Here is a 25,735-nt window from a genome sequence, read left to right on the forward strand (position 1 = left end):
ACTCTCTAGGCTAAGGAACAAAAGGAATTACAGAAAAAGCTAATAATTAAGATCAAACACACTAAGTTAAGGCTAGTTAGGAACAATCCGACTTAGGCATGCTTTATTTGCTTATACAATGATAGTCCTACTCAAACCTAGATGTTTTATGTTGAAACATTAACTTCCCAGGCATTACAGTTCAGCACCACTACCCCCAATTGTGCCCTGCAGCTACATTCCACTTAAAGAGAACAGTTCACAAGTTATCTTAGCTGGCTTCCTACATTATTTGATTTGATTAGCCTATAGCTCATCACCTGGGGAACTAAGCCTTATAAACCCACACCACCAGGATGAAGCAAGTCATAAGGTATAGACAGCCATGGTGGTAAGTCATTTGGTCAGTCAGAATCATCAAGAATGCAACATATCATGTGCTTATAGTGAAACTAAGAGCTCATCCTTAGCTTCAGAGAGTTTATAATCTAATGGAAAAACAAGGTAAAGGAATAGAAGCCTACCATAGAACCTCAGCATATTCGTCTCAGGGAGATGGACTGGGGAGTTTTTGGTTTGTTTGTTGTGTTTTTTCTTTTGAGACAGAGTTTCACTCTTGTTGCCCAGGCTGGAGTGCAATGGTGCGATCTTGGCTCACCACAACCTCCTCCTCCCGGGTTCAAGTGATTCTCCAGCCTCAGCCTCCCGAGTAGCTGGGATTACAGGTGCCCGCCACCATGCCTAGCTAATTTTGTATTTTTAGTAGAGATGGGGTTTCTCCATGTTGGTCAGGCTGGTCTCGAACTCCTGACCTCAGGTGATCTGCCCACCTTGACCTCCCAAAGTGCTGGGATTACAGGCGTGAGCCACCGTGCAAGTTTTTAAGAGTGACTATAAAGCCAAACCAAGGAGGTGTAATTTAAGAAAATGCCATGAAAGAGGTGACTATTGCTGCGTTGTAAGACAGAAAGGGAAATACAGTCTTGGGAGCAACTGGGAGACATTTCTGGCACAATGAATAGCATATTCCTAAGACTTGAAGATGGTAGTGGAACAGAGAGTTGGGACACTTAGAGAAAATGGGGCAGAGCGTGTCTGTCTTTCATTCATTTACTCAACATTTATGGACGTTTTACTATACTTGAAGTAGAGAGCATGAGCTGAATGTAGATTAAAAGGTCAGCTAAGTAATAGGAGGCAGAGTTGAGAAGTACACACAGAAAAATGGTAGAGGCCAGGTGTGGCTCATGCCTGTAATCCCAGCACTTCGGGAGGCCGAGGCAGGATCACCTGAGGTCAGGAGTTTGAGACCAGCCTGGCCAACATGGCGAAACCCCATCTCTACTAAAAATACAAAAATCAGCCAGGTGTGGTGATGCATGCCTGTAATCCCAGCTACTTGGGAGGCTGAGGCAGGAGAATCGCTTGAACCCAGGAGGTGGAGATGGCAGTAAGCTGAGATCACACCACTGTACTCCAGCCTGGGCTACAGAGCAAGACTGTCTCAAAAAAAAAAAAAAGAGAGAGAAATGGTAGAGGGCCTAAAGCTCTGGAAAGGAATTTCCAAATGTGAGGCGAATACAGGTATACTTGTCCTCAAGGAAAGCTTCATATATTTATTAGAGCACTGTTGCTCTAAGCTTAAAAGGGCAACATAGAAGTATAGCAAATATTGCAGTAAATAATATTTGCTATTAGTGATAAATCCTACGTCTAAAACAATGAGGAATTATTGTTTTCTAGGCTTTTCCCCTGATTTTATAATTTGGAAAGTGAATATAAGTGGGCTTTAAAGGGAACAAGTTAGCATAAAATCTAGTTTCTCTAAAGTTACCTTTTGGCAGTCTGAAAGTACATGGATACTATGACTGCTCTTTGATCAGACTGCTTGCAGACATATTACCTGTAGACCTTGATGCTTCACAGAGGACCTTTATTATTACTGCTTCAACCCAGCTGAAGCTGGCTGGGACTATCACTAGATTACTGAAAAGGAGACTGAAGCAGGCACCAAAATGATGATTTGTCCAGAGTTAATGGCTTCCTCACTCAGCCACATTTCTTATATGTACTAAGGAGATGCTGGGGGGTAAGTCATGTGCTATCATAGAAAAAGTAGTAACCTAGAAGCCAGATAGACATGGGTCTTGAGTTTGCCACGGGTTGATTGAGTAACCTTGAGCAAGTCAGTCTCCCTGGGCCTCAAATTCCTTACCTATGCAATGCAGGGTCTAGAACAGCGGTCCCCAATCTTTTTGGTACCAGGGACCAGTTTTGTGGAAGACAGTTTTTCCACGGACTGGTTGTGGGGGTGGTTTGGGGATGAAACTGTTTCATCTCAGATATCAGGCATTAGTTAGAGTCTCATAAGGAATGCGCAACATGTGCAGTTCACAATAGGATTCTTATTCCTATGAGATTCTAATGCTGCCACTGATCTGACAGGAGGCAGAACCCAGGCTGTAATGCTTGCTCGCCTGCAGCTCACCTCCTGCTGTGTGGCTCAGTTCCTAACAGGCCACTGACCAGTACTGGTCCCCAGCCTAGGGGTTGTGGACCCCCTGGTCTAGAACAGATTATGTATAAGGTTCCTTCTAGGACTAATATCCTGAGTCAAAGTAACAGTCAAAGTTGTGTAAATGGGTTTTAATAACAATGCTTTTATATGGTGTTATATGGTATCTGAGAAGTTAGGAGGAATATATGCAAAAGCACCTTGTGAAGGATACAATAGCATGCAGATATTGTTGTTAAAGCACTGTAAGCATTTTACAAATATTCTCATTTGTCACATTGGCAGAAAAGAGGAAGCAGGTATTCTTGCCTCTACCTTACTGATGAAGGAATAGCCTGGGCACGGTGGCTCATACCTGTAATCCCAATACTTTGGGAAGCCAAGGTGGGAAGATCACTTGAGCCCAGAGTTCAAGGCTGCAGTGAACTATGATTGTGCCACTGCACTCCAGCCTCGGTGACTGAGCAAGACCCCATCTCTAAATTTAAAAATCAAAAAAAAAAAAAAAAAAAGAATGGAGATTAACTTGGATGAAGTGACTTGTCCAGGGTCATGCCAAGCATTAAATATAGGACTAGAGCCTGAGTCTCCTAATTCCTAGTCTGGTATTCTTTGTTTTTTGTTTTTGCCACAGCATCACTTACCAATCCCGGTATTTTTTTTTTTTTGGACCAGATCTCATCCTTCTGAAGTATGAGGTACAGTGTAACACTGAGCTTGGTGCTAGAGGAATTATGGACTCTAAAGCAGTAGTTCTCAAGTCTAGCCACACATTGAAACCCCCAAGGGAGCTTTTAAACATGGAGCCTGGGACCCCACCCCCAGATATTCTGATGTAATTAGTCTGAGGTAGGACATGGCCTTTTTGAAAAGCTCCCCAGAGATTTCTTATGTGCAGCCAGAGTTGAGAACAACTGGCTTAAGGGAAACCCAGACTCTGCTTTCCACTCTCTACAAAGAATCCCTTGGCCGGGTGTGGTTGCTCATGCCTGTCATCCCAGCACTTTGAGAGGCCGAGGTGGGAGGATTGCTTGACGCCAGGAGTTCAAGACCAGCCTTGGCAACATAGCAAGATCCCATCTCTACAAAAGAAAAAGAAAAAAAAAAAGAGTCCCCCTATTACTTCTCAACTATGGTGCTGGGACATGCTGGTGGGTTGCCAGCAGTTGTGATACACACACACACACACACACACACACACCACCCTGTATACATGTATTAAATACATTTGTAGTTATGCCTGTGATAGGGACACATTCTGTCTTTGACATTCTAATCTGCTTCTTGGTGTGAGAGAGAATAGGATGAAGTTACAGCTCATGTACCTGGCATTCACGCAACTACATCTGTCATGTATGTCATGACTGTGCTATAATACCACTACCAGGTGTTTATCTAACCTCTTCTTGCTTGAAGACTTCTAGTAGGGGGAAGCTCACAGTCTTATAGGACAACCCATTGGATTCCGCTAATTGTTAGAAAGTTACTTCTTGTTTAGCTGAAATGTGCTGTCCTATATATCATCCCAATTGGTCTTGGCTGTATAAGAGCCTAATCATTCTTTATGACAGCCCTTCAGATACTGCTCTCATGATATTATCCCTTGGATAAAAGAGAGAAACATGGATGAGGTAACAGAGCATTTTTGAAGCATTTAGATGAATTTGTAAATGGCCAAAGGACCATACCCAGGCTATAGCAATCAATGGATCGCTGTCATCCTGGTGAAGTATCACCAGGACATGTCATAGAACTCCATCTTTCATCCTGTCTTAAAGCAGCAAAGATTTTTTGTTATTATAATGTCTAGCGTTGGCAAGGGTGACTAAGAAGGGCACTTCTGGCTGGGCGCCATGGCTCACACCTGTAATCCCGACACTTTGGGAGGCTGAAGTGGGCAGATTACTTGAGCATAGTAGTTTGAGACCAGCCTGAGCAACATGGTGAAACCCTGTCTCTACTAGAAATACAAAAGATTAGCCTGGCATGGTGACACACACCTGTAGTCCCAGCTACTCAGTGGGGGCTGAGGCCACAGGATCACTTGAGCCCTGGAGGTTGAGGCTGCAGTGAGCTCTGATCATGCCACTGCACTCCAGCCTGGGTGGCAGAGTGAGACCCTGTCTTAAAAAAAAAAAAAAAGAAGGGCATTTCTGTATTGCTATTAGGAATATAAATTGGTATACCTTTCAGGAAGGCAACTTGAAAATACGTATCAGTAGCCTTTAAAATGTTTCTATCCTTTGACCCAATAATTTTACACATACGAATTTATACTAAGGAAATAGACATTGGTATGTAAATGTATTTATTCATTCAACAAATTTTTTTCTGAGCACCTATGTGCCAGGTGCTGTTTCTAGATGCTGGGAAGACATGAAACAAAGCAGGTGAGATTCTTTACCCTCATGAAACTGGTATTCTTGTGGGGAGAGACACATAGTAACCAGAAAAATAAAATAATTTTAGATAGTGATGAGTGAAAAAGAAAAGAAAATATAGTGAAGTCATAGAGAATGTGGGATGGGAAAAGAGTACTTTAGAAGAGTGCTTGGGGCCAGGCGCAGTGGCTCACGCCTGTAATCCCAGCACTTTGGGAGGCCGAGGTGGGCAGATCACTTGATGTCAGGAGTTCAAGACCAGCCTGGCCAACACAGCAAAACCCCATCTCTACTAAAAATATAAAAATTAGCCAGGCGTGATGGCGCACACCTGTAATGCCAACTACTCAGGAGGCTGAGGCACAAGAATTGCTTAAACCTGGCAGGCAGAGGTTGCAGTGAGCTGAGATCTCACCACTGCACTCCAGCTTGGGAGACAGAGCAAGACTCCATCTCAAAAAAAAAAAAAAACAGTGCTTGGGGACGCCAGGCACGGTGGCTCATGCCTGTAATCCCAACACTTTGGGAGGCTGAGGTGGGAGGATTGCTTGAGGTCAGGAGTTAAAGACCAGGCTGGGCAACATAGTGAGACCCCATCTCACAAAAAAAAATTTTTTTTTAAAGAAGAGTGCTTGCGGAGCTCTCTCTGAGAAGGAAATATCTAAGCTGAGGCCTAAACAGTGAAGAGCAAGTCAGGAACAGCATCAGAAGAACATTTCAGGAAAAGGGAACAGAAAATGCAAGACCTCAGGGCAGGAATGAGCTTAGTATCTCAAGGAACAGCTAAAAAGGCCAGTGTGGCTAGAATGTATAGAGCATAAGCTACAGTCAGGGGATGGGTAGTCAAGGGCCAGATCATGGAGGGCCTTGTCAGTCGTGGTACAGTTTAGATTATATTTCTATACAAGGATATCTACTGCAACATGATTTATAATAGTGAACAATTTCTTTCAAAACAATCTTAATATTTAACATTAGGGGACTGGTTAAATAAATTGACATTATCCCCATGAGGAAATATTATATACAACTATTAAAAGTCAAGTTTTTTGATTTTCAAATTTTGTAAAGTGATATATATTATTCTGCTAATCAGAAAAAAATATATTATGGTTTCTACAGAGCAACTACAGAGCAAAGGTGATGGTTCTCATATGAAAAAAACTTAAAGGCTTGAATTTGACTATAAGCTCAGTATGAATCCACAAAGATGTGACAGGGAAAAAAAAGCAACTGATTTTAGGCCTCATTAACAGGACTACTGGGTCCATAACAAGGGAGGTGTTTATCACAGTCCACCTCACAGTGGCCACACCACATTTAGAAAGTTGTGCTCATTTCTAGATCTCACAATTGAAGAACTTTGACAAATTGGTGTATAGTCAAGGTGGTAAGGATACATGAGAACCATGTCATGTGGCGAATCATTGAGGGAACTAGGTACATTTAACTTTGAGAGGATTTGGACAGAAGGGGACTGGGGAGTAAAAATTATGTTCAGGGTTTGAACAGTTATTCTATAAAAGTGGGGTTAAACTGATTCCATGTCATTTTAGATGGCAGAATTGGGTCCTATGATTAGAAGTTATATAGAAACTATTATCACCTCAGGATAAATAGAGCTTCAGATAATTAGACCAGGGATGTTAAGAGGGGCTTCATACATCAAACCAGTCTTTAGATGGTTGCTGAGGTCTCTTCTCACTCTGTTCCTTCATCCTGTGAGCTCAGCCACCTCTATCTTTTCAAAGCCAAACTATCCCACTTTCTTCTATGATTTTTCTTATAGTATTGCTTCCTATAATTCTGATCACTCACCTCTTTTTTGTTTAACATCCTCTTTATAAAACATACACACTGAATTCCTGAATGTGTATACAAGAAAACATGCTTATTGATTAAACTGGTTTAATAAATGGAAAGCCCTTATAACAGTGCCTGGCACACATTAATGTTAGCTATCACTACTGCAGCCTTGTTTATAAGAGTGGAAAATGGCACTATCATGAGAATGGGTAAATTGTGGCAAGTTCATAGAGTGAAAATGAATGGAATTGAAGCTATATGTATCAACATATAAGATGTGATTTATACAAAGTTTAAAAACGTGTAAGACAATTTCTTGTTTGTTTTTGTTTTTTTACAAAAACTCATATGTGTGGCCAGGTGCTGTTGCTCATGCCTGTAATCTCAGCACTTTGGAAGGCTGAGGCAAGAGGATTGCTTGAGGCCAGGAGTTCAAGACCAGCCTGGGCAACATGGCAAGACTCTGTCTCTACAAAAACAAAAAATTAGCCAGGCATGGTGGCATGTGCTTGTGGTCTCAGATACTCTGGAGGCTGAGGCAGGAGGATCACTAAGTCAAAGAGGTTGAGGCTGCAGTGAGCTATGATTGTGCCACTGCACTCCAGCCTGGGTGACAGAGCAAGACCCTGTCTCCAAAAAAAAAAAAAAAAAAAAAAAAACTAATGTGATAAGAGACATACATAGGAATGATAAATACCTAATTCAGGAGACTGTTTATCCCTGTAAAGGGGGAGGCAAATAGGATCAGGAAGGAGTACATAGGAGACCTCGGTTATATCTGCATTTTACTATTAAGGGGGATTAGTGGGGGCATGAGTGAGGTTTTTTATTGCTATTGTCTATGCTTTTGTACACATGAACAAAATTATGGTGCCCTAAAATAGGATGCATTATTCCTTTTTTTTTTTTTTTTTGAGACGGAGTTTCACTCTGTCGCCCAGGCTGGAGTGCAATGGCACGATCTTGGCTCACTGCAACCTCCGCCTCCCAGGTTCAAGCGATTCTCCTGCCTCAGCCTCCTGAGTAGCTGGGATTACAGGCATGTGCTACGATGCCTGGCTGATTTTGTATTTTTAGTGGAGACGGGGTTTCACCATGTTGGTCAAGCTAGTCTTGAACTTCTGACCTCAGATGATCTGCCCGCCTTGGCCTCCCAAAGTATTGGGATTACAGGCGTGAGCCACTGCGCCCAGCCAGGATGCATTATTTCAAATGGGATCCAGCTGAGCCGGGGTACAATGAAATAATTACTCCCCATCTTTTCTGAACTCCAAATTTCTACCTGACTGCATTTGCTTTGGGACAGCCATTTCAAGCTGTTGACTCACCGAGCTTGCTTACACCTCAAATCCCTAGGCCCTTTTCTGCACAGTCTTTTTTTTTTTTTTGAGACGAGGTCTCACTTTGTCACCCAGGCTGGAGTGCAGTGGCGCGATCTCAGCTCACTGCAGCCTCCACCTCCCAGGCTCAAGTGATCCTCCCACCTCAGCCTTCTGAGGTTGACACCACGTCCAGCTAATTTTTTGTGTTTTTGGTGGAGACAGGGTTTCAGCATGTTGCCCAGGCTAGTCTCAAACTCCTGAGCTCAAGCGATCTACCCGCCTTGACCTCCCAAAGTGCTGGGATTACTGGCATGAGCCACCACACGGTCTACTTTTAAGCTAGATCACTCCCCATGTTGTATTTATATGGCTGAGTTGAGGGGAACCTAAATACCAAACTTACAAACTTACTTTCTTTTTACTTTCACCGCTTAAGTCCAGCCTGTCAAAATATTTTTGAATTGTGATTCTTTTATCTTACGTATTACTCATCCTTCCAGCTTTCTGTCATTGTTAGAGCTGATAAATATGCCTACCTTATAGACTAGTTATGAGATTCAAATGAGATTTTGTATTTATGTACATGAAAGTACTCTGAAAACTGTAAAGTGCTATCAAATGTAAATGATTTTATTTCATATCATCAATGATTTATCAAAATGTGTTAAGGACAAAGCCCAGGCTAACACTGGACAAAATGCAGAAACGTGAGCTGGATGAAAGTACAGCTTGGTAATTCTAAAAATACTGAGCAACTACACTCAGTTTTTAAATGTACTTAACTATACTACCATCCAGCTCACAGTTCTTCACTTTGCCCATAAAGTTGTCATAAGAGTCTTTGTCAGTTGCCTTGCATTATTATGCTATCCCTCTGATCTGTCCTTCAAGTATTCTGTCCAAAAGAAAATGGATTTTTCAGCCAGGCGCAGTGGCTCACGCCTGTAATCCCAGCACTTTGGGAGGCCAAGGCGGGCTGATCACCTGAGGTCAGGAGTTCGAGACCAGCCTGGGCAACATGGTGAAACCCCCGTCTCTACTAAAAATATGAAAATTAGCCAGGTGGCCAGGCACGGTGGCTCACGCCTGTAATCCCATCACTTTGATAGGCCGAGGCGGGTGGATCGCCTGAGGTCGGGAGTTCAAGACCAGCCTGGCCAGCATGGTGAAACCCTGTCTCTACTGAAAATACAAAAAGTAGCCGGGCGTGGTGGCAGGCACCTGTAATCCCAGCTACTCGGGAAGCTGAGGCAGGAGAATCGCTTAAACACAGGAGGCAGAGGCTGCAGTGAGCCAAGATCGCACCATTACACTCCAACCTGGGCAACAGAGCGAGACTCCGTCTCAAAAAAATAAATAAATAAAGTAAAAAAATTAGCCAGGCGTGGTGGCATACACCTGTAATCCCAGCTACTCAGGAGGCTGAGGCAGGAGAATCACTTGAACCTGGGAGGCGGAGGTTGCAGTGAGCAGAGTTCGTGCCACTGCACTCTAGCCTGGGTGACATAATAAGACTCCATCTCAAAGAAAAAATGAAAAGAAAAGAAAATGGATTTGTCTGGCAAGACTTGTTCTCTTTAAACCTATGACGGTTCTTGGTGATTATTGTTTCACCAAAGAAGAGAGGACTAAGGAGATTGAAGCTTGGTAGATAATAGTACTTTCCATTTTTTTCTAGAAAAGCTTGCAAATGAAGGGAAGTCATTTTAAACTAGTCTTCTAACCCTTTCAGTAATGTGTCTTTCTGCAAACCTGTTTTGCAGTGTTCCTGCAAGGGCTGGTGTGGAAACAAGCAGTGTGGGTGCAGGAAGCAAAAGTCAGACTGTGGTGTGGACTGTTGCTGTGACCCCACAAAGTGTCGGAACCGCCAGCAAGGCAAGGTAGGATCAGTGCTGTTTCCTCTCCCCTTCCCTTCAGACCTTCCACTAGTTTCCACCCTCTTTTTCTGCCTTCCATCCTGAAACCTGGAGTCTCCTGCACAGCTCTTCCGACCCTTCTCCTTCCCTCTGCACCCAGAAAAAGAGACAGTTCACTTTTCAATCCTTTTTCCTTGCTGCTTGCCTGTTCACATACCCCTTTCAGAAACCACAGCACTTCCCAGGAGATTCCCAGGTATAGAACTCCCCACCCTCAGGCTTGGCTGTAAAGTTTCTGTACTGTTTTTGAGATGACAAGGACAAGAAAGCAGGCATTCACAGGCATATAGACATGCAGGATCAAATTAGTCCAGAGCTTTAACTGGAACTGTAAGAGCCACGTACTGAGGTAGCAGCTTCCAGGAAGTTAATCCTTTTGACATCTCGAGACATTCGTTACCGAGACTCTCTCCATGGCAACAAGCTAGCTATTCCATGGCTCTAGAAAAAGACCCACAGGAACCAGGCCTTTCTAATAGTCATTGTTGTAAACCAAGTTAACCTAAATGTCCTCTTAATATTGCTCCCAGGAATAGCAAACTCAGGAAAACCAAATGTGCCCTGGGAAGAGCAGCACCAAGCAGGTCAGATCCCTATACCTGCCTTACAGCTACCTGTGCAATAGCAAAAATGCATTACTACAGCTCTACATGTGATATACAGTAATTCTAGCAAGCACAATCTAATGATGATTCATCATGCATTTCTTGAACATCCACATGTGAAGAGTTTCAACCTGTGTCTTCTATTAAAAAGACCTCTGGCCGGGCACAGTGGCTCACGCCTGTAATCCTAGCACTTTGGGAGTCCAAGGCAGGCGGATCACCAGGTCAGGAGATCGAGACCATCCTGGCTAACACGGTGAAACCCCGTCTGTACTAAAAATACAAAAAAATTAGCCAGGCGTGGTGGTGGGTGCCTATAGTCCCAGCTACTCAGGGGGCTGAGGCAGGAGAATGGCGTGAACTCGGGAGGCGGAGCTTGCAGTGAGCTGAGATCGTGCCACTGCACTCCAGCCTGAGTGACAGAGCGAGACTCCATCTCCAAAAAAAAAAGACTTCTAACATAGATAGGCAAGCTAGAAGTCAGGCTAAGAACTGTAGAAGTAGCAGAGACCTTAAGGATCCTCTATTCCTGTGGTTTTTTCAATTTGCGTTCAAGACTCATGTAGTAGCTCCATGAAAGGGCCTCAGGCAGAGGGGCGTGGCCCCTTCCTCCCTCCTCCCATCACTATCTGTCTCTCTCTCGGACTCAGTTTCCTTAACTGAAAGGAACACCCAGTATGGATGCTAAAAGGGATATTGCAAATTGTAGAGAGGGGGAGTTTAGTCAAACAAATGACCAAGGCTTGTCTTTGCTTTAAACCTGGCCTTGTGAGATGTCCCATACCACTACCTAGTCTTTGCCTTCAGAGGCCGCCTACAAGCATTGCTCCATTCCTTCAGGGACAGAGCATGTCAAACACTATGACCTCCCCAAGCAGGGCCTCCCTAAGACTTGCTTCAGCTGACTAATCAGGCACTTAGAGCTGTTCCCTCTTTGGCTGAATGGGAGCAGACAGATTTTGTAACCCTGGCAGCCAAATTTATAATATGCCTGTCTGCTTGATTTTCAGGATAGCTTGGGCACTGTTGAACGGACCCAGGATTCCGAAGGCTCCTTCAAACTGGAGGATCCTACCGAGGTGACCCCAGGATTGAGCTTCTTTAATCCCGTCTGTGCCACCCCCAATAGCAAGGTAGGTGGGCTAAAAGGCAGGCATTGGAAAACTGGATTAGCATCCTTCCCTGCATTATCTATGATAGACCAGTAGGAGAGAGGCAGGTGGAGTAAAGGTGTAATCAGCTTGCTGGGAACTAGGGATCGGGCATAGACTCTAGTCTGTTTTTTTCCATAGAATGATCTTAAAGAACACCTCATACTACTGGGAGTATGTAGAGCATCTATAGCAGCTCGGCTGGGCTGAGCTTCTGCCCCTTTCTAAAGTCTATGCATACCTGTCTCTGTCCCTCCTAGATCCTGAAAGAGATGTGCGATGTGGAGCAGGTGCTGTCAAAGAAGACTCCCCCAGCTCCCTCCCCTTTTGACCTCCCAGAGTTGAAACATGTAGCAACAGAATACCAAGAAAATAAGGCTCCAGGGAGGAAAAAGAAACGGGCTCTGGCCAGCAACACCAGCTTCTTCTCTGGCTGCTCCCCTATCGAAGAAGAGGCCCACTGAAGTTGGAGTCATCATCTCTACCCCCAGTCTGGCTTGGGAGATGCTTTCAGGTTGCAGCCAGAAGGGGTTTTTTAAATGACTTCTCTGGATTTCAGGTTTCTTGCTGTTGAAAAAAGGAACAAAGCGTTACTGAAAAGAGGGTAACCTTTGTTGGATGTGGGCCTTAGCCTCCAGCTCCAGACTACTACTCTGTGTTCTCCAGAAGGGTACTAAGTTACCTACTGAAGAGAGAACCAACTGACTTTCCTATTGACTCATCAGGAACCAGTCCTCAGTATGGTCAAGTTGTTTCTTATTTGTGAGCAGTTCAGACTATCTCCTGATGGGGATGAGGCCAAGGCTTATCTTTTGGTTGTCTCTGCTTAACGGAGGAGCCTGGCCTAGGATGGAGGCCTGGCTTAGATCTTTCATTCCACCTCAGGAATGAGGTTGTGATCTTTCCTGTCCTGACCCTCTCTGAATTATGTTTCAGTAGTACTCTCGATTGTCTGCCATGTTGTTGAAGTAAATGAATTATTTTTAAATGGTAAGTAAGTAAATAAACCTTAGCCCATCTACTGTTTGGGAAGATCCTTCTGTGCTAGAGGGAGAAATAAAGTTTCAACCTGTGTTCCTCAGCCCCGGAGGAAGCTATTAAGGGGATTCATTACAAGTACCTGAGCCTCCCTGCCTTATTGTAGCTGCCCTCTTTCCCAGAGGGTAGTGTGGAGTGCGACGTGTCTTTATGTTTCTCTGCTACCCTAGGAAATCTGAATCGCGTTAGCAAGGCCAGTGGCCTGACCTCCACTGTAGAACCTGCCTGGCTTCCTGATTTGGGAGGAAGAAACCACATTTACTAACCATCTCCATGTTCTTGCCACAGTTTTATTTGTTCTTCATACATACACAAAAAGGTCAACATAGATAGATGTCCTTATTTTGCAGATGAGGAAACTGGGGTATAAAGAAGTTAAGTAACTTACCCAGAGTCACAAAGCTAGTGAGCAATAGAGCTAGGACCTGAACGCAGAGCTACCATCCACGCTTCACTCTAGCCAACTCTCTAGAGTGCCAGCAGCGGCCACTTCTAATGCCCTGCAGCCTGATTTCTTAGTGTAGGAGGGGCGTTGCACCACACTGCTGTCCAGTCCCAGGACAGAACAGCACTGGCTCCTTGCATTCTCCTTTGAAAGATGCTTACGCCTTACAATCTATCAGTGTTCTTCATCTCTGCTTAAAGCTAAAAGGGGGCCAGCCCTGGAATGCCATACACAGGCTGCTGACTGGCCTTGTAGCCTTCTGAGGTGCTCACAAGCCCTGCGCTTCATATCCATGCATTCTGAATCCCAAAACCCTTCTCTCCAAAAAGCTCCCAAACCATCCCCAAACACTCAAAAGCCAAGACTCCTCTAGAATCCACCAGAGCCCAAGCAAAAGAAATTGAGCAACAATCTGCCTAGAATGAAGCCTGCAATGGACTAGGTGACCTGCTGGTCCTCCCTGGCCTCCTGCCAGCAAGCAGCCCTGCTTCTCTTTGCATTTTAATGCCGAGGGAGCAAGGGAGCCTCTGCCATTGCCAACTAGAGCCTCTGGATACAATGGGAAGGCTGAGTGGGAGGGGGGCCAGCTCTTGGCATAAGAAAGCCAGTCTTCCTTCTCACTGTTTGAAATCCAGTGTGTGTTGGGGGAGGGGTAAGCAGGCTTATCCCCAGAGAAAACATCCTTTCCCACCAACACTGCACTAATAGCCCCCAGACCTCAAGTCACCGCATCAGGCGTAATGTAGAGGGAGATGTCAACCAAGCCAGCCCCCAGCCCCCATCCCACCCAGACCCCTGTGCTTTAGCACTAAGCAAACTATAGTGTGCTAGCCAGCCCTTCCCTGCTGATGCTGATGCTATAGTAACAGCATCTTTTCTATGTGTTCATCTTCCAAAAGCCTGTGACCCCAACATACTCTACACTCCTCAAAAGATTCTTGGAAAGAGACTCATATGCCTTAGGGACAAGGCAGCAGAAATGACACAAGTCCTGAATGAGCATCTCCTGTCTGGGGTGATGAGGGAAGGTGGGAGAACTGCTAGTATCACCCAGGATCCACAAGGCCCATGGGGACCTCTGGTCCAGAAACAGGGCAACTTACTATCCAGAGTTCAGGAAGTAGCTTGCAGCTTCTGTTGCCCAGGCTGGAGCACAGTAGCACAATCTCAACTCACTGCAGCCTCGACGTCCTGGGCTCAAGCAATCTTCCCACATCAGCCTCCCAAGTAGCTGGGACTACAGGTGCACACCACCATGCCTGGCTAATTTTTGTATTTTTTGTAGAGATGGGGTTTCGCCATGTTGGCCAGGCTGGTCTTGAATTCCTGACCTCAGGTGATCCACCCGCCTTGGCCTCCCAAAGTGCTGGGATTACAGGTGTAAGACACCGCACCAGGCTGCAGCTTCTTATACATGCACCTTGCTGAATTAGAAGTAGGAGCTCAATAGGGGAGGGAGCCTAATGAATCAAGGCTGTATTCCCAGGGAGCTTGAGACTTGATGTTAGGCTTACACACACAAACACAACACACACACACACACACACACACGCCTTTCCAGTGGGCTGGCTGGGCCTCTTCTCCTCAGTGCCAAGTTGCAAAGTTGTGTGGTCACCTCCCCCCCACCAGCTTCCCGCCAGCCTGTGCCCTCAGCCCTCGCCTCCCTGAGCCAGGACAAAGCCTCGGCAGTGACTGGGAGGGGAACAGGAGGAGGGACAGAGGGATGGGAAAGCCTGCACAAAGGAATTCCTCACCCCAAGCCCCCTGACCGCCAGCGAGTAAAGAAGCAGATTTGCTCTCCCTCCCGCTTCCTCCCTCCCATCTTCCCACCCGGGCTGTGCCCAGGCCACAGAGCAGCTGCAGGCCTTGGGAGAGGACCCACACAGCCTCCTGTAGGTGGCAACAGTGCCACCTGTTTGACTCATAGGGCTGAACCGACGACTGAAAAAGGGAGGAGGCAGACCACTCGGAGAGGAGCTGGGAAGCAGTGCAGAGAGCAGAGCGGAGTGGAGCTGCCGCTGAGCAAAGGTGTGAGGGTTCGGGAAGGCTGGGGGGCTACAGGTGGGAGCTGTGGAGCAGAGACCAGCTCCATCCCACTGGGATTGGGCCGGGGGATTGAATGGCAACCCTGTCAGCTCCCCTATTTGGGGTTTTCAGGCTGCTCAGACCCTGATCCCATCCTACAGACAGCTCCTGAAGGGAGGGGACTCTGGAAGGCAGTGTCTGGGGTGCAGGGGTAGGACCCCAGGGGAGGCAAGAGCTTAGAGCAGGCTATCAAACCAGCTCCAAGATGGGCAGAGGCAAGGGCTTCCCTTTGGGTTGGCTTTTTACCGGGAAGGGTCTCGGAGGGGGGAGAGGTTTCCTTCCCCCAGCTCCAGCTCCTCACCCCTACCCTAACGCTCCTTTCCCAAGGCAGCATAAAGAGGGCAGTTCAGAAGCAGCCACACCTTCCTGCTTACCGGACCCACCCACTGTGCACCCCTCTAAGACTCCATAGCCTCGGGAGAGCTCTGAGGACAAGGGGTCCTGTCCCTCAGCCCGCACGCACACATGCTCACACACTTTGGGTGTATCCAGGGGCTCCTTTACATACTCAAAGTCACCTAAAATCATATTGTACCGACAGCCAGTTGTGCAAACACGCCTACAAATGCTGACACAAATCACATACCCTCTCGCGTAGAGTCAGTCACGTACCCAGCCAAGCCTGGGGATCAGCTCAGTCAGCCAAACCCAGAAGCATAAGGTACAGGGGTCCCCTGCCCCAAGACAACCACACCCCGCATACACACCTTTGCCCTGCGTTTGTTGTACTTTCACCAAAGCTAACTTAGAGGGTGGGGCTCCTAAAGGTGAGTCTGGGCTTCTGGTTGGGGTTGGGGGATGACTGGGCAGGAAAGGGCAGGACTTGAGGGGAGGCTCTGTAATTTTGAAAATCCAAAGATTCCTTTAGAAGACTGGGAGTGACCCAGGCAACATGTTCACCTCAAGTCTTTCTCTTTTTGGCAGTGCCCTCTGTCCCCTGAGAGGTGGACACAGAGAATCTTTCAGGGATTTGTGATCTGAATAATCTCTATATCCATAGCAACTGGCCAACTAGCTGGGCCTTCCTTAGCCCCAGGTCAGAACTGGAACCTTTGCTTCAGGTTACTCCTGCTTCCTGGGCTGGAAAGCAATTCAACATGGGGCTGCCTCCAGCTTGGCCAAACCTGCTTTAACTTGCTGACTGAGTTTGCCCCACCCTGGGCAGTTTCTCTTGAGTTCTTACCCCCAGGGCAAGCACTCCATCCCCAGAGGTGTGCTGTTAAATGGGGAGGAGCTGGAGAGAGTGGATATGCATCCTGCCCAAAAAGAGGCTGGACCTCTTGGGTGTCCCACTGACTCTCCAGGTAACGAGATTAAAGGGAAACGAAGGCTCTGGAGACTGTCTCCCATTGCCAGGCTTGCAGCTGGGGCTGCTCGCCTCATCCACTCTGGCACTCTGGGCCTGCCCCGTGACCTCCGTTGCTGAGCAGCGGCCCAGGCCTCTGCCCCTCCCCCGGGCTCCTCAGATACACTAGGAGGGAGACTGGGATCTGCCCTCTGCCAGGGTCCCTGATGGTCAAGTGTCCCTTCCCCCAGGCCTTCACCATGGCCGAGTCCCCCGGCTGCTGCTCCGTCTGGGCCCGCTGCCTCCACTGCCTGTATAGCTGCCACTGGAGGAAATGCCCCAGAGAGAGGATGCAAACCAGCAAGGTGGAGTAGGGATGGAGGGGGGAGGCTGGAAGTCAGAAGGCAGAGGCCCACTGGAGGGGATAAGAAGGCCAATTGTGCTCATAGACAGCTTGGGGGAAGGGGCTCTCTCTCCCAGGAAGAAAATCTCCCTCAAATATGGAAAGAGCTGCCCCCCCGAGCAGAGCAGCCCAACACGGGGCAGGCAGCTCCCTTTAGCTGCCACCCGCTGGGGACTCTGAGTTTGAAGTAGGCATTGGTTGTGAGTTTCTCTCCTGCCCCTTTGCAGTGCGACTGTATCTGGTTTGGCCTGCTCTTCCTCACCTTCCTCCTTTCCCTGGGCTGGCTGTACATCGGGCTCGTGCTTCTCAATGACCTGCACAACTTCAATGAGTGTGTCATGGATTCCCCCCGCTTCCCCAGCATACATGTCAACCTGCTCCCCACCCTGGGACCCCTGGGTGCCCCACTGTCAGTCATCCACCAGCCCTGCCCAGCTGCTCAAACCCAGCTCTGCTGCTACCCAATCTCCTCAGAAAATCCCTCCACAAAATCTCCTCAATTCTTGGAGCCCCTGGCCCTGTGAGGGGCTTTCTCCTCACTCCCTTCTAGTCCTCCTGGATCCACCCACCCCACCTCCCCTCAGGCCACTATTGACACCCCTTCCCCCACTTGGACACTTCCCTCTCCCCTCCCACAGATTCCTCTTCCGCCGCTGGGGACACTGGATGGACTGGTCCCTGGCATTCCTGCTGGTCATCTCTCTACTGGTCACATATGCATCCTTGCTATTGGTGGGTCCGGAGGCCGCTGGCCTAACCCCACCTCAGCCTTCCTTCCTGCTTAGTTTTAGCTCCCTATTCCCGTCCTGGCCACTGAGGGAGGGGGCTAATTCTTGGGTAGGAGGGAGGTACCAGCCTGGGAAGCCCACCTCAGTAACCTTGCTCCCCTCTTGGCACCCCATAAGTCCCACCACTCTCTGCCCCTAGGTCCTGGCCCTGCTCCTGCGGCTTTGTAGACAGCCCCTGCATCTGCACAGCCTCCACAAGGTACAGTAGGAATGGGAGTGCATGGGAGAGGGGTCCACTGGGCCCAGCACTTGGCTGGCTATTTGCTGAGGACCTCACTTTTATACCCCCGGGGGGGTCAAGCCCAGGACCTGAAGCCCAGTAAGTGTTGAGTGAAAGGAGGAAAGCAGATGTGTCAGGGGAAGGGAAGGGTCGGGTCCCATCTCTATAGAGTGAAGGAGCAGCTCACCAACCATGAGCCCAAATTGACCAAGAGGCCTCATTCATCCCTGGCCCCCCAGGTGCTGCTGCTCCTCATTATGCTGCTTGTGGCCGCTGGCCTTGTGGGACTGGACATCCAATGGCAGCAGGAGTGGCATAGCTTGCATGTGTCACTGCAGGTGAGTAGCCAACCTCCAGTGTCTAGACGGGAGCCTTGGCTTGCAGCCAACCCTAGAACATATCTTGCTCCTGTTCCCCCAAGACTGCAGGTAGCTCTGAACTCCAGCAGTCAGGCCCTAAGAGGAAAGCGGGGAGGGGCACTGGAGAAGAGCCCACCTCACCAGCTCTTGTCCACAGGCCACAGCCCCATTCCTTCATATTGGAGCAGCCGCTGGAATCGCCCTCCTGGCCTGGCCTGTGGCTGATACCTTCTACCGTATCCACCGAAGAGGTGCCAATGCCGCTGCCCCACTCACCCTTGCTGGCCACTCATGCTCTGCCACCTGCACTCTGCCTTCCATCCCCAGAGCTCTCCCCTTGCCCATTCTTGAAAGCCTGTCCCCTACTCCCCACAGGTCCCAAGATTCTGCTACTGCTCCTATTTTTTGGAGTTGTCCTGGTCATCTACTTGGCCCCCCTATGCATCTCCTCACCCTGCATCATGGAACCCAGAGACTTACCACCCAAGCCTGGGCTGGTGGGACACCGAGGGGCCCCCATGGTGAGTGTTGGACAGAATGCTGGGAGGGTGGGGAGGGTCTGCTCGTCTGAGCTATAGCGACCAGGCCTGTGGGTTCCCAGTCTCCCACCCTCCCCTGCTACCTCATCACCTATTCCCTTTCCCAGCTGGCTCCCGAGAACACCCTGATGTCCTTGCGGAAGACAGCTGAATGCGGAGCTACTGTGTTTGAGACTGATGTGATGGTCAGGTGAGGGAAGCTGGGGCTTAGGAGACCTGGGGGGCTGAAGGATATGATGACCAGCCCCAGAGCTTGGCCCTCTGACACCCCTTGTGCCCTCAGCTCCGACGGGGTCCCCTTCCTCATGCATGATGAGCACCTCAGCAGGACCACGAATGTAGCCTCTGTATTCCCAACCCGAATCACAGCCCACAGCAGTGACTTCTCCTGGGCTGAACTGAAGAGACTCAATGCTGGATCCTGGTTCCTAGAGGTGAGGACAGCCTCTGCAAAGAGGCAGCCACCTGCAGGGACACTCAGAGAGGGCAGAGTTCATTCTGTTGATAAGCATTTGCTCAGCCCTGTGCTAGGCAATAAGAATATAGTCTGTGCTCTCAAGTCACTTCCACCTAGTAGAGAGCCTAGGCAGCAGACGATTCAGGAAACCCAGAGCAATAAACACATTTTCCTGCCTGGGAGAGAATCAGGAGTGGATTCATACAGGAGAGGATGAAAGTCTTCTTCTAAGATGCACAAAGCAGGGAATGGGAACTCCTTCAGAGGGAAGAGGACACGTAAAGCCCAGAAGTCTGAAAAAGGGTGTTTCCAGGAATAAAATGTGGCTGAATGTAACTGAGAGAGACAATTCATGGGAGTGGTAGGAAGCAGAGGCTTGGCCTTGAAGAGCTCCGAATGCCTGGCCCAGAAGTGTCAACTTCAATCCTGTAAGTGGTGCAAAATATTTAAAAGGATATTGAATTTTTTCAGTTCCTCTTTCCCTGATTGTAAAAGTAATACATGTTCATTGTAAAAAGTAAAACATCAGAGAAATAAGAAATAACATAGAAATCAAAGTCTCCCATAATCCAATCCCTCTGAAATATTCACTGTTAACAGTTGGATACACACACACACACACACACACACACACACACACACAGTCCCTGACTTATGAGGTTCCACTTAATGATTTTTTTACTTTATGATGATTTGAGATTGATATACATTCAGTAGAAACTGTACTTAGAGTACCCATACAACAATTGTTTTTCATTTTCAGTACAATATTCAATAAATCACATGAGATATTCAATACTTCATTATAAAATAGGCTTTGTGTTAGATGATTTTTGCCTAACTGTAGGCTAATGTAAGTTCTGAGCACACTTAGGGCAGGCTAGGTTAAGCTAGGATATTCAGTAGGTTAGGTATATTAAATGCATTTTTGATTTTCAATCTTTTCAACTTAAAATGGGTTTATCAAGACACAACCCCATCATAAGTCAAGGTGCATCTGCATACACAAACTCTCTCTCTATTTTGCACAGACAGAATCATTACACAGACTCTTTTGCAATTTGCTTCTTTTCCATTTAACTCTTTACATCATATCAGATCAGAGTGATTAACAGCAAAGGATGTCTGGGTTTAAACCCTGGCTCTACCACTTACTGGCAGTGTGACCCGAGGCAGCATTTCTTAGTCTCTCTGTGCCTCGATTTTCTCATTTGTACAATGGGAATAATAACAGTACCTACCTTGTAGGGTTATTGGGAGGATTAAATCAGTCAATGCACATAAAGTACTTAGAACACTGCCTGGCACATAGTAAGTACTTAATAAGTGTTAGATAGCTAGCTTTATCCATGTCAGCAATTAGGAAGTGAGGTCATTCATTAAGAATAAGGAGAGGAGAGTAGCAGAGGCTTGGAATAACACTAGGGGGAATGGGAGAGGGAGGAAATCAAGAGCAAGTAAAAGGATTGTTAAGCAGTGCTGAGAGCGAAAAATAAGGACTGCAGTGCCAACAGCCCACATTGTGTACTCTGCCCATGGCAGTGCTCAGCCCCCAGTTCTAGGGGTGGAGGAGGCAGACAATTGTAGAATTGAATCAGAGTCTGGGAGTTGTAGGGCAAGTGGGACAGAAAGGGAGCTAAGAGTGCTATGGAAAAGTAGTTCAAGCTGTGGATGGACCATGGGTAGGGGATGTAGGTACAGCTAGAAAGGGGCTGATGAACTGGGAAGAAACCAAAGGGTCAAGATTGCAGAGGTCTCCTTGAGACCAAAGAGAAGGTGTAGTGGGAGAGAAGTTAGGAAACTGAAAGGGTAGGAGGTTGAGGTCACAGAGTAAGATGTTAGATGGTCTGGAAGAAGGCCACAGTTTGGAAAAAAGCCCTGGCTCAGAGGTGGAAAGAAGCTGGACACCAAGTGGAAGATATGAGTGAAGATAGTGAGGATGGGGGCAAGGCCTGGAGGCCTCTTCTGGTCTTGAAATAATTGTTCTTTCTTATAGAGGCGACCCTTCTGGGGGGCCAAACCGCTGGCAGGCCCTGATCAGAAAGAGGCTGAGAGTCAGACGGTACCAGCATTAGAAGAGCTATTGGAGGAAGCTGCAGCCCTCAACCTTTCCATCATGTTCGACTTGCGCCGACCCCCACAGAACCACACATACTATGACACTTTTGTGATCCAGACATTGGAGACTGTGCTGAATGCAAGGGTGCCCCAAGCCATGGTGATGTTGCCAGGACCCCCTCTCCCTACCCTGCCTTCCCTAGGCCATGATGATGATGATGATTTTGAGGCTGCCCCTAGCCCCAGGGCCCTGCCCCAGCTCACATACCCCATTCTGTGGTCAAAACTCTCTGCCCCTGTCCCTGCCCTTGGAATCCCTAGGTCTTCCCCAGCTTCACACCCATCCTTCCTGAACCACAGGTCTTTTGGCTACCAGATGAAGATCGGGCTAATGTCCAACGACGGGCACCTGGAATGCGCCAGATATATGGACATCAGGGAGGCAACAGAACTGAGAGGCCCCAGTTTCTCAACCTCCCCTATCAAGATCTGCCACTATTGGATATCAAGTGAGTGCTAGAGGAAAGGAACCAAGGGGATCACATGAGGCTTAATGGCAGGGAAGAACCAGTTCAGGGAGAGCAAAGCTTCTTGATTCATTCACTCATACAACAAGTATTTACAGAACACTTGCCATGTATCAGGTAGTATTGCAGGCTTTGTGGACACAACACAAATAAGACAGACAAGGTTCCTGCTTTTGTGGAATACATGTACTACTGAAAGAAACAGAGAATAAACCACTTAACAAAATACATGCATATTGGAAAGTGAAAAAGTGTTATGAAGACAAAACAGAGAGATGTAGAAGAGTGGTTAGGTTTGGGAGTGATGGGCTGGGGCAGGGAGGTGGGTGCACCCACATTAGGAAGGCTGGTTAAAGAGGTGATATCTCAGCTGAGACCTGAATCGTCACAAGGAGCTAACTACGAGCTGCAGAACAGGAACAGCAGTCTAATGAGCAAGGAGAAGGGGAAGCTAGAGAAGCAGGCAGGGGCCAAATTGGGTAGGACCTTGTAGGCCCCGTGGGTAGGCCACGGGAAGGATTTTATTCCACAACAAGGAGATCAAGGTAAGAGAGTGTGAATCAGGGAGAGTCCCAGATGTGAGCTGAGCCCCAGAAGCTGACCCAGCTGAACCATGACGGACTTCAAAGCCTCTTATAAGGTCCTTGTGTTCAGATAGAAAAATGTGAACTGAATGATAGCCCAGTTATCATACATATTTCTTTTTTTAATTTGAATTTTAATTAAAAAATTTTTTTTTAGAGATAGAGTCTCACTCTGTCACCAAGCCTGTAGTGCAGTGGCCTGATCAAACTCCTGGCCTCAAGCAATCTTCCTGCCTTGGCCTCCCAAAGTGCTGGGATTACAGGCCTGAGCCACTGCCCCCCTCAGCCTCTCGGTTATAAGCATGAGCCATCTCACCTAGCTATGTAAGTATTTATTTCCCCAAGTTATGACCAAAGAGGAAGACATGACATAGGGTTTGGCTCTCACCTTAGTCTTGTCCTGGTCAATATCAGCTGCTAATCAACTGCTGATCATGTTTCCAAAAGATGTGAATTGGTAATGAATACACTGATGATGGAATCAAGGCCCTGAAAGGTCTAGGCGCTGTAAAAAGATAGGCCAAATCTAGCAAGATGAAATGCACCAGGGATAAATGGAAAGACCTCTATTTGGGGCCCAGAAGAATTTCAGTTGCACAAAGACCAGAGAGGAGACACTGGCATCAACAGGAACATGTGTGTAAAAGACCAGGGCTTTCATTGAACAGTATACATAGTGAGTCCTCAGTGGGATGTAACATTGCCGAAGGCTAACCTGACTCTGGGCTACCTGAATACAGGCATAGTGCCCAGAGGACAGGAGGAGATAGTTTTGCTCTATTCAAAGCTGACCCAAGCTGGCTGGGCATGGTGGCTCCCACCTGTAATCCCAGCACTTTGGGAGGCCAAGGCGGGAGGATCACTTGAGCCTAGGAGTTCAAGACTAGCCTGGGCAACATAGCAAAACCCCATCTCTACAAAATAAAATAAAATAAAATAAAATAAAAACTAGCTGAGCATGGTGGCGCCCACCTGTAGTCCCAGCTACACTGGAGGCTGAGGCGGAAGGATCACTTGAGCCTAGGAGGTCAAGCTGCAGTGAGCCAAGACTGCCACTGCACTCCAGAGCAAGATCCTGTCTCAAAAAGGCTAGTCCAAGCCCATCTGGAATATTATTTTCAGAGATGGGCCCCATATTTTCAAAGGAACATTGATAAATTGGAATATATCATATTAGAGAGGCTTGTACAGGGAATGAAATAATAAGAGTAATGGCTGAAGGAGCTGGGGCTGTGGGGCCTAGAGAAGAGAAGGCTCAGGGAGACAGGGCCTCTGCTCAGGACCCAGGGGAGAGACACCTTGTGTGGCCCCAGATAGCAAAGCTAGGACCCATGGGTGGAATCCACCAGAAGACAGAGTTCAGCTACGAAAGGAAAATCATTGTTGGTCAGGGGCTGCTATGGAAAGGCAAAGCTGATACCTCCTTGGCAGTGGCACTGTAGATTCAAGCACAGGCAGGCGGCTGCCTCCCATGTCCCGTGCACTATGACTCTGGATGTTCCCTATTTTCTTTCCCACCTTCACAGGGCATTGCATAAGGATAATGTCTCGGTGAACCTATTTGTAGTGAACAAGCCCTGGCTCTTCTCTCTGCTTTGGTGTGCAGGGGTGGATTCGGTCACCACCAACGACTGCCAGCTGCTGCAGCAGATGCGTTACCCTATCTGGCTTATTGTAAGGGCTCTGGGACTGTCACCTCTCCTCTTCTCCCATCCCTGGTTTTCCTTAACCCTGTCCCTCTCTTCCTTACTTATTTCCCCTGACATTCTACCCTTGGGGCCTTTTCCTATTTTCACAGACCCCTCAAACCTACCTAATCATATGGGTCATTACCAATTGTGTTTCCACCATGCTGCTTTTGTGGACCTTCCTCCTCCAAAGGTGAGTGCTTTGTGCCTCAGCTTTCTGGGCCCTTACTTTCTCCAGGGCCCTGGTGATGAGGCTGCTTCAGACTCATATATGCTGCCCAGGGCTTGGGGTCTGTTTAGTTCCTTTGAGATTCTTAGGCCCTTCCTTATACTATCATATTGGCTTGAATGTAGGAAAGGCAGTTGGGGGAGCAGGTGTGGGGGCTGGAAGGGCCTGCTTGAAGCTAGCTGAACTCACAATGGGAAGCTTTTCTCCCCACAGGAGATTTGTTAAGAAGAGAGGGAAAACTGGTAAGAACTTTCTCCCCTCACCTCATGTTTCTCCTCCTGTAGCTTTCCCCTTGCTTAACTCCCTAGATGACCCACCCTCCCCCTCCTCCCCAGGCTTAGAAACAGCAGTGCTGCTGACAAGGATCAACAATTTCATGATGGAGTGAATGCCCTGCCCTGCTTCCCCACCCAAGCCAGTCTACACTGCCCAAACAGCAAGGGTTGGAGAGCGGCTGAAGTGGAACGCTTTGGGGGTGGTGGGTTGCAAGTGGGGGGAGCTTTGCCAACAGGAGGTTTTGAACCATGAGGGCCCTCTGCCCGGGTGACGGGCATTCCCTAAGCTGCTATGGAATCTGCTCCCTTTGGGGTTTTGACCTGAGATGTTTGGGAAGACAGTAATGAGAAGTTTCTCCCCAAATGAAACTAGAACAGAGGAAGTAAAAGGCAGATTGCTCAGATAATGTCTGACTTGTGTGCACGTGTTCTTGCATAGAAGGCACAGGGTGTGTCGGGGTGGGATAGCTTGGAAGAGGGACTGAAGGAGATAACGAAATGGTCTTTTCCGGAGAACTGTAAGATGATAGAGACACCATCGCCACTCCACGATGTACTGTCTTCCTCGACCCTTGCAGCTTAGCTGTTTTCCTGCCTAGAGGCTAGGAGCTGAAGAGCCCGTCTAGCCGTGTAATTCTGTGCTTACAGGTGGCTTTTTGCTGTGCGCAGCCTTTTCTTCAAGGCAGGTTGGTTCCTGTATCTTGTCTTAATCTGTTACTCAACGAATGTAATCTCCATTTGGTCACAGCCTAATCTTTTCGGCCCAGGGGCTGGGGAAAGGAGGCACCTTCCATCTACGGTTGGATGGGACACGACCTTGAGGGGCCATCATGGGGAGATGGGAGGAGGTGGGTTGCAGGTGGGAGGAGAATCACCTGCAGCAGTGAAGGACTCGCGGGAGGCCCGCGGGAGAGCAGCCACCTCGGGGGCGTCCAGGGGCCGGGCGCGCGGTGCAGGGTTGCGCTGTAGCTCCACCTTGTGGCCGCCTCAAGAGGAGGGCCGCATCCGTCGTCGCCGTGACGTATTTGCTGAATGCCACCTGTTTTCCGTGCCGCTTGGGGACTCGTGTCCTTGACTCAG

The 25,735-nt window shown here is 47.9% G+C and overlaps 2 protein-coding genes across 3 annotated transcripts in view; both read left to right on the plus strand.

Annotated features, from left to right (window-relative positions):
- Positions 1-12,696, plus strand: part of KIF4A (kinesin family member 4A) — a 122,126-nt gene extending 109,430 nt beyond the window's left edge. The window contains exons 29-31 of the mRNA XM_024240573.3: positions 9,767-9,883; positions 11,535-11,657; positions 11,936-12,696. Of these exons, the coding sequence (XP_024096341.1) occupies positions 9,767-9,883; positions 11,535-11,657; positions 11,936-12,139 (444 nt within the window). The 3' untranslated portion in view covers positions 12,140-12,696. The remainder of the gene's footprint in view (positions 1-9,766; positions 9,884-11,534; positions 11,658-11,935) is intronic.
- Positions 12,697-14,633: 1,937 nt separating this feature from the next.
- Positions 14,634-25,658, plus strand: GDPD2 (glycerophosphodiester phosphodiesterase domain containing 2). 2 transcript variants are annotated; one of them, XM_002831762.5, is made up of 16 exons: positions 14,634-15,186; positions 16,780-16,893; positions 17,159-17,262; positions 17,570-17,663; positions 17,859-17,918; positions 18,179-18,277; positions 18,456-18,549; positions 18,674-18,819; positions 18,945-19,027; positions 19,121-19,271; positions 21,291-21,512; positions 21,713-21,861; positions 23,990-24,137; positions 24,262-24,344; positions 24,594-24,622; positions 24,716-25,657. In XM_002831762.5, the coding sequence occupies exons 2-16, from the start codon at positions 16,789-16,791 to the stop codon at positions 24,766-24,768; spliced, it is 1,620 nt and encodes a 539-aa protein (XP_002831808.1). In that variant the 5' UTR covers positions 14,634-15,186; positions 16,780-16,788; the 3' UTR covers positions 24,769-25,657. The 2 variants fall into 2 exon arrangements, with proteins under 2 accessions (XP_002831808.1, XP_002831810.1); XM_002831764.5 differs by lacking the exons at positions 16,780-16,893; positions 17,159-17,262 and having other exon boundaries at positions 15,117-15,186; positions 24,716-25,658.
- Positions 25,659-25,735: the final 77 nt, after the last annotated feature.

This window comes from Pongo abelii, chromosome X (assembly GCF_028885655.2).
Source record: "Pongo abelii isolate AG06213 chromosome X, NHGRI_mPonAbe1-v2.0_pri, whole genome shotgun sequence".
In the NCBI taxonomy this organism is placed as follows: Eukaryota; Metazoa; Chordata; class Mammalia; order Primates; family Hominidae; genus Pongo; species Pongo abelii.